The 15,908-nt window shown below is 37.5% G+C and overlaps 1 protein-coding gene across 3 annotated transcripts in view; it reads right to left on the bottom strand.

Moving 5' to 3' along the window:
- The window catches only part of VPS41 (VPS41 subunit of HOPS complex), a 109,185-nt gene that overhangs the window by 24,128 nt on the left and 69,149 nt on the right, over window positions 1-15,908 (bottom strand). For all 3 annotated transcript variants that reach the window (XM_084208422.1, XM_084208423.1, XM_084208424.1), the window contains 6 exons: window positions 13,479-13,576; window positions 10,973-11,102; window positions 9,126-9,241; window positions 7,654-7,710; window positions 5,387-5,448; window positions 4,450-4,531 (listed from right to left, as the gene is read on the bottom strand). In XM_084208422.1, the coding sequence (XP_084064548.1) occupies window positions 4,450-4,531; window positions 5,387-5,448; window positions 7,654-7,710; window positions 9,126-9,241; window positions 10,973-11,102; window positions 13,479-13,576 (545 nt within the window). The remainder of the gene's footprint in view (window positions 1-4,449; window positions 4,532-5,386; window positions 5,449-7,653; window positions 7,711-9,125; window positions 9,242-10,972; window positions 11,103-13,478; window positions 13,577-15,908) is intronic.

The following is a 15,908-nucleotide window of genomic DNA, read 5'->3' as shown; positions in this document are numbered from 1 at the left end:
CCCCCATCCATTCCTCCTTCCTGGGCTCTACCTCCTTCACCCCAGAAACACAGGGAGATAGGGAATGGGGATTGATTGACAGGGAATGATTGTCAGCTCATCACACGTTTCTTCTCTTGCTGCTCAGGTAGAGGAGTCCTTCTCCTCCTCCAGTGTGGGGTTCCTTCCACAGGAGACAGCTCTCTACAAACTTCTTTAACATGAATCCATCCCATGGGCAACAGTTCCCCATGAATTGCTGCAATGTGGGTCACTCTTCCATTGGATGCAGTCCTTCAGGTGCAGTCCACTCCAGCATGGGCTCCTGCATGGGCTGCAGGTGGATCTCTGCATCCCCTTTGCCCTCCCTCCTGCAGGGACACAGCTGCTTCTGGTCTTCACCATGGCCTGCAGAGGAATCTCAGCTCTGGTGCCTGGATCTCCTCCTCCTCCTCCTTCTCCACTGACCTTGGTGTCTGCAGAGTTGTTTCCTCTCTCATATTATCACTCAGTTCTTCTCTGGTCACAGTTACAACTGTGCAATAACTTTTTTCCGTTGTTTTTAAATCTGCTATCGCAGAGGTGATTCCTATCATTCCTGACTGGCTTGATCTTGGCCAGCAGTAGGTCCATCCTGGAGCTGGCTGGCATTGACTTTGATGGACATGGGGAAAGCTTCTGCCAGCTTCTCACAGAAGCCACTACTGCAGCACTCCCCTGATCATGCAAGCACAATATACGTGTAATTTTGAATTATGACTTACTTTGGGGTCATCACATTCTATGAAGGGCTATTTTTACATACCAAATTGAAAATTAATTTGAAAATATACCTCTTCATGAAAAGGATGAAGGCATGTGATCTGTTACTGTATAGAAGGTGTTAAGGAATTGCATTCCAGCAAGAAAGAGATGAGAAGCAACTAGAGGCCAAGATTATTTCCACCTGCCAAAATAAATCCCACTGCTACCAGCTGTATGGGGATTGCAGGGTTTGTAGCTGAGGGACCAACACCAGTGAAATTCCTCCAAACACTCACTCCTCCAAAATGCACACAGTACAATAGCATTTTGTTACTGAAGTTGCTTGAACAACGCAGGAGAAAAAAAATCTTAATACATTTTAGACCTCTCCTCTCTCTTTGCTGTTTGGACTTGGCCAGTTTTTGAAATGTAGTGCTGCCGATATCAGCTCCCACCAGGTGTAACAGGATTTATCAGTTAACTCAGGGTAAAGTCTTGATGGCTGCTCTGGGGTATATTCCTGACCCCTTCATAAAAAGTCTCTTTTGACCACAGAGAAAGCAAGTTAGACATTAACTGGAGACTCAAAGGCAGAAGACAATCTCCAATGGCTGTTTTCACTCCCACTCTCTACCTTCCTGCTACCTCCTAAATAAACAACCTCCCCCAACAGATTGTTGCAACTCTTGGCTGCAGTTTGGCCATACAGCAAGCTCTGGAGAGGTGTAGTTTCCTTGTGTGTGAGCCAGGCTGCTTCATGAAGGAAATGTCTCCTGCCCCATGTCCCACTGCTTTGAAGAAAAAACACAGACACCTCCTGCAGTTTGACCACCATGCTCAGGAAAGCATACAAGAAGCACGTAAGAAGCATACAAGGTATTTTTAAGCCTTGGCCCAAAGGTGACCCATGGAGGTTACAAACTCTTCCTATTCTATTTTTAAGCTACAGTTAGGGAGCAAGGTCAGACAAAAAAGCTTCTGAATCAGACTGCCTTTGTACCAATTCTTGAACTATGTGGTAAAGTAACTTTAAACAAAAAAGGGATACTACACAGAGAAATATTTTCTTCCATTGTTTCTTTCAAGATCTGCTTTCAGACTTTTCATCAATAAATGTAAGGATGAGGTATATACAAGAAAACCCATATAAAAGTTGACATGAGATAGCCTAAACCATCTCACCAATAAGGCACAACAACAATTAATTATTCCTCAAAGACTAGCTAAGCGATGCAAGAGCCTGTTAGGATAGTGCTTCTCTCTGCTATGCCCACTACAGTCCAGTGAAGTCTTTCAAATGTCTTCCAACAAGTGTTTTGGTTAAAGCACTGCTGCTGCTAGCTGATCATCCTGCACCACTGCTCAAAGTCACTGCTGCCACAGCAAACAGAGTGGAGGGTATCCCTCAGGCCACAATAGCCACCAGTCACTCACCAAGACTGAAACCTTCCTTTGAATCCATCTGCCTCCCTCAGCTGCTTGAGCTGAGCCATTAGATTTTACACTGAAGTGACCTGAGCACAAGTGATGCCATTTGGGTTTTGCCGTTTCAAATTTTATATGTTGTCTGTATTCTTCACATGTATATTTGTAACTCTGTCACCTATTGTATTAGTGACTAGTTTTGGCGTACTTTTCCACGGCATTTCCTTAAGCAAAAAGACAAAACAAATTCCAGAGCTCCAAGCCCCAGGAGGTACAAGGCCCTCTTGGTTCTTCCTGGGAGCCAAGGCCGAGAACAACTCTCCAAGATACATTTCACAGACAGAGCACAGCGCAGTGCTGAAGGGGGGGCTACACAGAAGAGGCTTGACCTGGGGGGGGAATTGCATCACCACTTTTCCTCCTAATTGGTGCTCTTTATCAATTATGCTAATTTCCTAAAACCTATAAATGTGTACTCATCCCTGTAGGGGTGGATACCTTTCCATAACTGCTCCTGAAGGCCTTCAAATAAAAATTCTCTTTCATATTACCTCCTTACTAAAATTATGTTGAGCTTCATTTCCAGGTTGGGCATGAGGCAACACAAGCACATAAGTCACTCAAGCCACCACTGCTGGAGCAGGAGAGGAACAGATCACTTCAAGGCTCTAGAATCTTGAAACTGACACAACTAGGTTTCATAGAGGACATTAATTGAAGACAAGAGACATCAAGATATCAAAATGCAACCTTTGGTAGCCAAACAGGACCGCTTTTGAGAACACTCAAAAAGCCCCTAAAATCACACACAGTAGTCTCCTCATCAGGGCTGAAAGCCATTACAGGCCAGTTACAATATGGTGTTTAATATCTGCTAGTCACTGTTTACCTACTGTTTAGTAGGTAAAAATTCCACACAAGTAATCCCAAGCATTACAAGGACCCTTTCTTTCAGATCTGGCTTAATTTAGTTCATCCTTTATGATACTCAGACATCTTTAGGAATCTAGGAAAAGTTATATGCAACTGAAATAGTGAAATAAGGCAGGCATTTTATAGAACTGCAACTTGAAGTTGAATAACGTAATGGACTGCATCTCATGTATTTCTGAGAGTTCCTGGGCCTGGGCTCTAAGAAGAAAAGAGATATTCTAAAGGCTGCAAACAGCCAACTTAGAGAGGTGGTAATTGAGGCGAGATGTTTTTGCAACAAACCTGCAAATATTCTTGTATTTTACAGTCTGCTGGATGATGTAAGTGGAGACAAGACAAACATCCCTTCTAGACATTCGCAGCTAAAAAACAAGATGAACCCAAAAGAAGCAGCAGTGTATCAAAAATTCACCTGTACCTGCATTTGAGTTCTTTACTGGACTGAAATAAAAGAACAGAAACACAGGATTTCATCTTCCAAAGCAGTAAAGAGCGCACCAAACCACAAAGAAGTCATACTAAAGGCAAGGCTGTTTTTGCACTGGAGTGGCCCTGAAACTGAAGTCAGACATTTCTGAAATTTGTAATGCTGAAACACTTTTGGTCTTTGAACAGAATTAAATAGCTCAAAACCAGCAAGGGACTGCATGCTGTGAGATCTTAATAGTATGTCCTTTTTGGCTCATTGAGTTTGAATAGGAAGACATAAAATTCAGAAGTAAATGTACACATGTTACCAAAGGGAGTGTGCATAAAGTTTTCAATTGGTTTAGCAGTGACAGTACTAGGTTTTATGTCCTGTGCAATTTATTAACTGAGATTCTCACATTAAATGTGTACTGTTGTAGTAGCTGGCTTGTGACTAGGGAAAACACCAGGCAGCGCAGACTGCTCCTCTTTCTCACCACCATTTCTAGCACACAGCATAAGTCTTCACTGCTGCTTTGGCAATTCTTTAACACTTAAAGCTGTGTAACTGTTGCAATGGACCTGGATTTGCCAGAACAACTGGCATCCACATAGTCTATTTTCTTTAATATCTGGGGTAGTATTTTTAGGACATACTGGAAATGAATGAAAAGTAAATGGGAAAGATGTATTTAACTGTGAGCACCTTAGCAAGTAAAAGCTTTGGGAGTGGGTCTTTCACATTGGAGACTGCCAACAAGGAAAATATGTAGCGCTATGCCTCCAATCTTGTTTTAAGTAATTTACACATCAATTGGAAAGACAGCTGTCTAGAAACAGAGATCTGGGGCATCAATACCAGAACAGGGCCATTTAATGTGATGCTTTAGATACTTGGTCAATACAATCAGTAAGTACAACATCCAAATTACTTGAGTACAGACACAGAAATTGACTTACTTTAAGCTGACCTATTTCTTTAAACTTGTAAACTTCAAATTCCCAGAGTTCTGTGTTTTTGCCAAGGATTTTCTGGCACTTTCTGCAAGGAAAATGAAAGAGATGTGAACAAAAGTAGGTACAGAAAGTAATAAAAATGTGACAGCATTACTGCAAGGATTCCTTCCTTCTTCTCCCAATCATGATGCTTGTCAAAGTGACTTATTTTGGCAACCACCACTTTAAGTAGAGTATGCCAGGTTCTCCCCCTTTCAAACCTTAAAATTTTGTTGCATCCAAGAGGACTAACTGCTTATTATGCATTCACCCTTAGTGATTAGGGCCCTATTAGCTTTCATAGAATCATGGCATGGCTTGGATTGGAAGTGATCTTAAACATCATCTAGTTGAAATACACACACCACAGGCAGAGATGCCACCATCTTGGTCAGCTTTATGAGTGAAGTCTTTAAATCTCAGCTGAGAAAAACTGAACACCTAAAAAGATATGCTTACACTTACATGTACATGAAAACAAAAACCTTGGGTAACTTCTGATCCTTACTTTAGATTCTCATATTTGACATTTTCATTTATACCTATGCAAAATCAAATTATTTTCTGATGTTCTTATGTGCAACGACACACTAATAAACTGAATTTATCGAAGTCCAAAGAAAACCTTAGTTTTGACTATCTAGTGTGACTTTGAAAAATCAAGGCTTACTTTCAAAAAATACGTGCCCCAATTCCAGTTAAAATTTACAGCAACTTTTAGGTCACTACAGGCAAAAACATATATGGCACTGCAATACACCTCTATGTTTTGAAACTTCAGAAATTCCAGAACACACAGAAAATCAACATCCACAAATACTACAAATCAATAATTTGTTCTTGCTTTTTCCCTACACAGACACACTTCAGCCAGCAAAAAAGATCTTTAATACTAGGTTACCGAGCAGCCAGGTCATACTCTCCTTTCTCCATCAGGTGATTTATATAGGCTAAGCCAATGTCCTAGAGGGAATAAAACCAGAGAATTAGTTATAAAAGTTTGGAAGTGAACTACCTGACAACTGTACAGAACTACTGTAACAGTAGTGCACACAGCTGGAAATTCAAGGCTCTAAGTGCATCCCCTGATTCTCCTTTACAAGTAGGGCCCACAGAAGAGTCAATACAAAATACTTGCACAGACTGCTCACACGTTCAACTAAAGTTGCTCTTTTAAATAATTTTCATAACCTCACTGATGCTGAGAAGACTACCACCTCTAATTATTAAGGATTGTTTGAAACACATAGCTGATCTTGCTGTGCTTGAATTAGTTCAAAAAGAAAACCACCAGTCATTGTGTAAGACGTGCTCATTGTGAACACAGTTTGCAGAGGAGGGCAAAAAGTTGGTTGAGAATATAAATCCTAATACTGCTCAATAAAGTGCAGGAATTACTGAGATTTTAATAAGATTATTAGTTATTACATATCAAATTTTCTTTCTCAAAGTTCATCACACAGGTCAGTTGTAAAATGTTTCTGATATGCATTTAATATACATTAAAATTTTGGCATGAGCCTCCTAATGTAATCTCAACACTCATATCCATTTTGACATAAGCCAGTGTACTCATTGCATAACTTAAGAATCACATCACTAAAAAAAAATATTGTTTCTAGAAAGAAAAAAAAAAGGAGAAAAGAAAAAACCAAAGCTGTACAATGAAAAAGAAGTCCTTGTTTCTTAAAAAAAAATTAAACAACTGCATCTTCTGAGGCACAATATTTCTTTGATCAGCATCAAGGACAGTATCATTGACCATAGCAGAATATGAATAGGGGTATACAACAACTTCAACTGGTCAATCTAGTACGAAGTTAGAAAAAAAAATGCACATACACAAGATTTTAGGATTTCATTATGCTATAGGAACCACCTTCGTATTTTCAACTTCACCATTCTCAAGAAAGAGGCTAACAGAAAACTTCATTTTCCTGTGGACCAGCTTCCTAGTGAGCAGAGAAGATGTATAAGGAAAAGAGATGCAGATCTGGTTGTTTTAGGATCTCTGTGCTCTGCTCAAGAGGTACAGAGGAGCAGTGATAATTACTTCCATCTAAAAAATCCCCAAGGCTACCAGACTTGTCAGGTATCCTGAGTGTGATGTCACTAGGCAGTGAAAGCATGAATTGTTTCAAATCAGTGTAACACTAATCCTTCACTTAGGGCTTGATGTCAACATTTTGTTTCAATACATTCTGCTGGCTTTTGCTTTGGAGACCAAACTCAAAAACTGCTTGTATTTCACTGAATTTAATAATTTATTGCAGAGCAAATTTCTGCAAAGCAAAAGAAAAGCTGTGGGATTTCTTTATTTAGTTTGGTGTTTGTTTGGCATTCTTTTTTTCCTCCTAATGCATTGCCAGGACCTTCTTTAACAATTCTTTACATCTTTTGCAAGGGTCATAGAGTAGTTTTGTTAAATGCAAACTCTGTGATAGGTAATGGCATGCGATTTAAATCTTGATTCAACTTCTGGACTACACAAGAATAAAACTTTTTAAGACATACTGATATACAGCGTGCTTCTAACACCAGTAAACTGCCCAAAAAATTAAACACATCTTGAACACTTTGTACAGATCTCAACTTAAAGCAGCATCAGTATTAGTGAATTTAAACAAAAACAAACAAACAAAAGATAAAATTCATGACACTTTTGTGTCTATTACACCATTTCCCCTTTTGTTTTAAACATTGATACCCTTTGTTGCTCTGTGAAAGGGACTAAAAACATAGGAAATAACTATATGTGAGAAAAGAAGCATCCCTTAAACTTTTTACAAAATCCTGTCATATTTATGAGGTATAAGTTAAGGAGAAATTTGTCACTCCTGCCTGGAATCTCTAATACTGAAATAACGTGTGTTACTTCAAACAACAATAATTTTAATACAAAAGTAAAAGCAAATAAAAATCCCCATCAGCAGTCAGAGAAATGGAATTCTCTTCCTTTCAATGCCAATGGCACCTTCATAAAATGCAGATCCTTTCATGTTTCATGGACTAACACTCCTGCTCTGCAGCTGAAACCAAGAAATCAGTTGGAGTATGCCTAACAGTTATTTCCTGGTGTTATAAAAAACAGGGAATATATTTGTGGCATCTTATGGCATTCTAAAAGAAAGAAGATATTATATTTTGAATAGAAGTTTTGAAACTTACCAAAATCTTGTGTTTTTTTATGGTTTTCTGACTGATCTCAGCTGCCATCAAAGCTTCCTATATTCAAAAAGGAGAAAACAGAGATACCAGTCAAATACACAAACTTTCAATACAGAAAGCTCTAGAACTGTATAAATCAACTCTTTTTCAGAGTAGGGTGTTAGAAGCACTAGAATTTTTAATGCCATGGTTGGATGAACAGCTTTGAATTCATACTCAAACAAAAGCAGTCAAGCAAAGAGCAAACTACTTTTGTTTCCATCTGGGTTCACTCCATATTATTATATTAAGATCAAATCACAACAAAACACACAATGCAATCACATTTGATCATTTTCAAAAGAAGCCACTTCACTACCAAAGCCTGTGAAAAAATCAACAGGAAAGGGGTGAATATGGGGGAAAGCTACCTTCCAGTTTCCCAGCCCAAATTACTTCTTCAGTCAGAATGATTTACATTTAAGTGCCATTTGCTGTTCTCCTACTTCTTCTATTTTTTTCAAACGTATAGAAAAAAAGCTGGCACTTTTACAAATAAAAATGAAACCTTTAAGATACATCATAACAGGCCTGTCTACTAACTTGAATTGCTTTCATAAAGGCACACACACACTTGCAAATTACTGGAGTCTTCAGGGACCAAATGCTGTGATTTACATATACTGCAAAACTACACTCATCATACAAGTTTGTTATTCCAATGCAAAAGCATCCACAAGGATTTAAACAAATCTGCATGAGAAATATCATGATTATATTAGCAAAAGCAATACATGCTGAATGGTTTTTCCACATTTTTTTTCTTATAATGGGCACACAACAAACATAAATTAGAGTTTGCAAGTTAACTTTGTGCATCATAACAAATAGTCTAAGTCAATAAATGCAGGATATTAGAATTCAGACCACTGTGTGCGTGTTCATATGGTATGAAAGAACTCATTATTATTGTTTTAGGTGTTTAGATATACATACTCAAACATGAGTATTTATGCAACCAAATGGTGAGCTGTTTTTTTTCCAAGAGCGCTGTATACCCTTGTCTTTTAATATTGGATGAGCTTTATTGTGAGCAACACTACTTTCAGCAAGTGCAGGTACAGTTTAAGACCATAGTATTTTACTTTTAAAAGCACAGCTCATTAGTTAACTCTTCTGCTATTCTAAAGCCAAAACCCAGCTTTAATAATTTTCAGTGTCAGCTAATACATTTCATAACTGATGATGACAGCAGTATTTTCAGCATCTAATTCAGCTACCTCACTTAGGTGAAATTCCGATTAGTTGTTTCAGTAGTGAGACTAAGTCTTAAGAGATGGAGTAATGTATAGTTAACTCCCATCCTTTACAAGCATTTACTCAATGACTATAGGAACAGAAATGTTCCAATCCAAATGACCTAGCAAAGTCCATCATCCTACTCCAATTTTCAAACAAGGAAAGTCTAAAGGAAAGAATGATGTAAAAATTACTTCATATTTCTTCTTTTCAAGAAGCCAGTCAATGTGATCATCTTGATCCCGCTCTTTGGCCACAACCACATCTCTTGGGCTGATGATATAAAAAAGTGATTCACCTTCCGAATACTCTGCAAATGCATACACAGTTTCAATATTATTATTATTATATTTTATTATTTATATTATTATTATTATACAGAAATATTATTATATTTTCTTTCTGGTTTTTAGCATACCCTTGAGAGGAATTTACAAAGAGGAAGACAGCAAGGCTACTCCTGCAGGACACACTAGTTTGGATGCTGTATTCTCCAATAAATTAAAACTGGTTTAAATGGCTAAATATATTTTAAAAAAACACTACAACTTATTGCAAATTCTGATTCACCCACTATGTGTAAACTTTATGATGTTTAAGAACCCATTATTGTACTTTTAGAGGACTATTACACTACACAGCCTGCAATAAACCTATCCTTCCCATCAAGGTCAAGGCCATCAAAAGCATAAATGATAGATGCCATAACCCCTGGGGACACAGTACATCATTACAGCAATGCATTTACAATGCTGAAGTTAAGGCTATATGTATAATGCATTTTCTTACACCACAAGCCCTTATTTTTGAGTAAGCTGAAAAAAAAAATACTAAAAGGTCAAATCAAATGCAGAAGATGACTGCTCTGAATAGTTCTCATTTGACAGAACCATGAAGAAACATGAATACTTTGTAGGTACAGAATAGAAAACCACTCACTGTCCAGATCAGTTTCTATAAACACATACAAATACACTCCTGAAGCAGTAAGCAATTCACAAACTAATGCTTGTCTTAAAACCATACATAACTTTTAGATTTTTCAGGTAAACTAGAATATTCATAAAGCATAAAAGTACAGCTGTGGACATCAGTGTTCTGCTTTGGAAGATGTATAAAGAAACCCCAATTCTACTGATAGCAACATTGATGTTTTTGAGGTCACGAGGAGATATACTATATTTCTAGTGGCTTAAGGGCACAGATGTACACAAAGAGGTTTGCCAAGCCTATGATTTGAAGCATGCTGCCAGAGGAGATACTTAAAATTCAGATTAATGGATTTTAAAAGCCAGAAGAAATGCTTCTGTATAAGACAGGCTACATAATCTTCACCAAGGAATTCTGCATCAGCTTTGCCATGCATTTTTCTGAGCTACAACATAAAGATCAGAAAACTATCCCATCTTTAAAAGACAGCATATATTGTGCCAGGGCTTAATGTCCCTTCCTGTTACACAATTAAACCTATCTTCTAGGTGGAGCTTGCCAAAACCCAGCTCCTATTAATTCCATTTTACCATTTGAGGTCTGTAATACAACTGGCAGCTTTGTCAGTACAGAGAAGCTAAATATCAGTGGGCCCCTTTTAAGTTGACCCATGTACATCTTATGGTTGAAATTATAATTATTCAATCTTTCCCTCTAAAGCAGCTTTTCCAGACATTGTGACATTCACTTCATTATTCCTGAGGCCCTTTGTGTAAAAAGAGCCCCTATGGATCACATGTTGAATAAATCTCCTTCAAAGATATTGCCTTTGACAATACTGGACGTTACATGAGGTATATACTTCTGCCTTCTCCAGTATGTCTGACCTAATAGATGGCATTAAAAATCATGATGTTTAAATACATTTGTTTTCTTTCATACGACTGGTTCTTGTGGATTTCCCCTCTACACTTCAGTGTCATAAGCAGTTACAGCTATTCAAGGAGATGACAAAAAAATGACATAAAAATGAAAAAGGAGGCTAAGTACACCCAAATATTTTTTCAAGAAAGGTATGAAAACAAAACAAAACAATATTGAGAACACCTACCTAAATGATAATCACGACATTCATTTTCCTGAAATCCTCGTACTGTTAGTGCATCAGAAGAGATCTCTTCACAGGACTCGGGCAGGGGTTGTACAATATCAAGTCTAGGCCTTGCACAACACTCCACTTCCTAGAAAAACAACAGCTTAGTCACTTCCTACATGATTTACCTTAGCAATACCAACTGGTGGTCATCTACAAGCAAGGCTGAAATTCAACACCTGCAAACATTCCCAGAGGTGCAGTACTTGGCACTACCTACTCAGCTGCAAATCATACAAGTTGCAAAGCTGTGCTCCACAGAGTAATTGCATCTGGAACTCATAGGAAAGTTACTCCAAGTAACCCAAGTTATTCTTTGATTGCTTTCCTTGAAAGAGATCAGTCTGAGGAGGAGGTATAGATAAGACATAGGCCCAATCCTACCCCTGAATTTGCTCACTGCTTTTCTGCTCTTGGTTACAGAAGTTTTCTGGGCTATTAGAGATGACTATTAACTGCTTCATTCAACAAGCAACAGAACAATTTAGAACCCATACCCAGCTGGGCTCATGCCCTGAAGGACAGAGCTCTATGAGCCTGGTACGCTGGTATTAAAATATTTTTTTTTTTTAAGCTGGTGTTTGATTTTAGGCAGCCAGCAGCAGCCAGGAAAAATTAATCTGAGAATAATACAAAAACTTTGCTGTTCTGATGAACTTAGAGTAAAATGAACTTTCAAGTGCAATGTAGGTGGTTACGGTAAGATGACATAATGGATTTTCACCTTCTGTCCAAGTGAAACTGCTGTCTTCAACTAGCTGCATTTTTAATTAAGTCAAGGTCCAAGACAATGCTATATTTTCTACTTCAGGCTGTGAATTATAGCAAAATATAGAATAAAAGAGCAAGAACATATAGAAAGTGGATTTAAACAGCTCTAACCCAGTCATTTGGAAGTAGCACCAATTGGATCTTTTCTCAATTTAACTGTTCCAGGAAAAAAAATACCCAAACCAAAAAAACTTTCAAAGCAAGTTCAATTGTAATCTAATTTGTAGTAAGTAAGAAGCCGTAATTTGCAAGCTGTGAAATCAAGTGTAGGAAGACAAGTGCTCCTTGCAACTAAAGGACATTTTTGTAGTAAGCAGCAATTCTGCTGCAAGCTCGGGCAGTCTGGGCTCCACACTAACAAGACAAATGAACCAAGACACTAACAAAGAAGTTCCCATCACAACAGGACACAGATGCATCATCAGGGACAACTGTTCTTCTGTTCCTTCTACAGCTACCCAGAGAACTGAGAAGTTAGTGAAGTCCAGCATTTGAAGTTTGTTTAAAAGGCTAATTAAAAGCAAATACATGAGAAAAACTTTTTCCATGTTCAATTACCATTATATCACCTGAAATTCCCTTTTCATCTTTCTTTCCTGAAGCAATTAAAATGACTTTAACCTTTACCTTGTTTGCACTAGCTCCTTTCCAGTACTACTTTTTCATTAACAGTAGTGTCCCAATTTCCTTGCTCCCTAGCATTTCAACCACCTCTTCCTCCCCCTTCCTTATCCCATCTGTCTGCTTTCTTGTCTTTCACCAACTCTCCTACACTGTGCTGTCTCTTTTGGGAAACATTGCTGTGACATTATTTTTCTCCTTAATAAATATAAAGAAATAATAATCTGACATCCTGAAGTAGAACTAGAAGCTAACCCCACTGATTTCAGAAGGCTTGTGCATCTGTTTGAACCTACAGCATTTCATTGCCTAGCAACTTGTGCACCCAGTTTCTTAAGGTTACTATGGTGATGGCTGTCTAACGCAGACATGCTTATCAAAGAGATGATCAAGAGCATCTGCCATTCTCACACTGCAGCTTCAAGGAATTCCTCCACTGCCTTGCCTTTTATTTGGCAATATGAAATCAATGTCGAAGACAGACATGGCACTTGTCCATGCACAGTAAAAATGGCAGACAAGAATTCTAATTTCTACCTCTCCACACATGGATCTGGGTGTACGCAACTAAAGATATTAGAAGAACGGGAGACAATGATGCCCCTCACTCACAATCATTCATTCCACCTCACAGTCACTCTTTTGCTCGAGTTGATCAACTTCACTACTCTCATTTCTTTTGAGATGCAGTGTCAGCAAGCTCCTCTTATGGCCAAACAAGATTCTTTATCTCTTCTGATGCAGAAACATCAGGAAAAAAGAGAGAAAAGGAGAGAAAAGGGGCAGGAGGGAAGAAAGGAAGGAAAAAAGAGCAAGAAGGACTAGCTAGAGACCTTCTCTGCATTCTGCAAGAAAAAAATGAACCCAAACATGATTTCTGAAAAGTAAGCACATTAGTCTTCAACATCACCTCCACTAACCTTGTTTTATGGATCAGAGATGTTTCAAGCAGTGTTCACTACCAGAAGACTACAATTTTTTTCCCAGATAATCACATTTGTATGACTAATTTAAGGCCCAACTCACAGGCCAAATTAATGTTGTGAGGAAACTCAGAGATAAAAAATACTACCGTTTTTTCAGAGATCTCCTTTACATATGAAAGTATAACAAGCTGGTCACAGAGAGGTGCAAGTCCGCTGACGTAGAATTCGGTGTCAAATTGGAAAACTGAAATACAGGAAAGAAAAACTGGTTCAAAAACATGAATGTGTATGAACTACTACCTAAGAAAAACTCACTGATTTCAGAGACAATCAACAGCATACAGCACCACTTCAGAGAACTGAAGACTCAACACATATAACAAACCCAGAGATTTCCCAGTTGGATCAGACAAAGATCTACAATTAACAGATTAAATTACATTAAAGCTTGCAAAAGGAAATGTTTGTGCTCCAGGATATATTAGAGATGAAACACTTGAAATGAAGGTGCAGTCTGATTTTCAGTAATGACATTGAAAAAGGAAGCAAAACAAAAATCAAACTCAATAAAACAAGCAATAAGATTCATTGGTTTGCACATTCACAGGATGTTCATGCGGCCATAAGAAAAACACACCTGCTACATCTATTGGTATACAGGAGAACACGAAGATCATTATTTATCTATCATCACTTTAAACATCACAGAATAATTTACAGATACACTCATTACAAAGAAAACACAGTTCATAGTATGTTTTCTTGTTCATAAAACTGAAAACATAATTTTCTGAAATTGGTCTTAAAATTGAGATAGTTACATGAGATTATTTCAAGAAAGAGAAAGAAAAACAGAGTGCTGAACTGTATTTACAAAAAGACTTAATAAATGAGACCTCTGCCACAAACAGCTCTTTGTTTTTATTCTGCTGGATTTACAATGCACCACTTTTTGTGAACTCCTCTCTCATGGGGACAAAAACAAGAATCATCCAAGTGCTTAGATTAGCAAGCCTTGTAACTATAAGCTTTTAAAAAAGCATCAGATACTTCATTATTTTCTCCCAAAACATGGTTTTAGAAGAATCTAAGAATAAGTAAGAAACAAAAAGATTCCTTCCTTACTGTTTAACACATTACACAACTACTATATATATATTTACTCAAATTTTCTAGCAAGACAAACAGAAAATACAGCATAATGACATTAAAATAAAGCTAATTTTCTTTAGCTAAGATAATAAGAAGAAACAGGAGAAATAATTGTCCTCCCACAAAAGGAGAAAAAATACAATGAAACTGAGTATATATTTGATACCTGTCTCTCTATGAATAACCAAGCACTGTTTTTCTTTTAATGACTGCTGACACTTTGGCATCACTGAAGGACCACACTACAGCACAAGGGGAGAGCACTCAATCCATTCACAGAGAAGAGGTTCACACGTGTAACCATGTTCATAATTATCTTGTTCTAGCCTACAAGGCTGATGTGATTCCTTTGACTGTGTCACATGTTGCTCTCAGTGATGATTTTAAACTAATCAGTTCAAAACCAACTACATACCCTATTCTCAGTTTAAAATTTAGTATTTAGCATTTTAAAATAATATGGAAGGCAGGAGAAAAAACATGGAAAACAAAAAACAAAGTGAAATCCAAAATACTATCAAAGAAAGTTTAAATTCATCTTTATAGAAGGGCTAGGACAATGCTCTCAAAGGCAGGTAAAATACTGTGGTTTGTATTTGAAGAGGAAAAAGCAAGATGAATTATCATTTATAATTATTATAGAAACAGCTTTAAAATCCATGTGTGTTTCTTTGTCTTATACTAGAACTTAAGTCCCTTTTGCCAGTGAAAACGCTTGTAATACCCAATGTAATGGTATATTTAAAATCAAGTAGAAGCACTGATCTTTGAAACATAAACAAACAAACAAAAATCACCACTTCAAGTTTTGTTTTTGAACAGAATATCGTTTCCTTGGTTTCACTACCAGCTTTCTCTTAGCTCATCTTTCTCAAGAGGCATTGTTGAAACACAATGCTCTACCTCTGCAGCTACAGCCTTGAACAAAGAATAACTGGCATAGACAGTGCTTCTTGACCTGATAAAAACCTTTGATGCTGCTAATCAAAAAAGTCTTACTGAAAAAAGAAGATGGAAGTAACAGCTGCACAGAACAATAATAGGTTAAATTGACTTACTCTCTGGACACTGTGTTGTGATCAAGGAGGAAAAGAAATCCAACATAAAGACAGTGCAGAAATGCTGTTAATTTGAAAAGGATCCAAAATGATTAAAACAAATGTAGTATTGAAGTAAATGGAAATGACTGAGGTATGGCCATGTGTCATACATGTTTATGCCTGTCATAAGAGAAGATAGAAGATAGGCTGACAGTGGATCTACTCCATGTTCAGCATCTATGTACAGATGTCAAATGAATTACCTGGAAGCAAAATGAAGAAACCTGTAAATCTTTTTTGCTGCTCATTATATGAAATGTATGAAATACACCAAAATACAGAAATGAAACTATATATGCTACAATATTTACCTAAACTACATAA

Source organism: Fringilla coelebs (assembly GCF_963513975.1).
Source record: "Fringilla coelebs genome assembly, chromosome: 1".
NCBI classification, from domain to species: Eukaryota; Metazoa; Chordata; class Aves; order Passeriformes; family Fringillidae; genus Fringilla; species Fringilla coelebs.
This window is presented reverse-complemented; position numbering and strand designations above follow the sequence as displayed.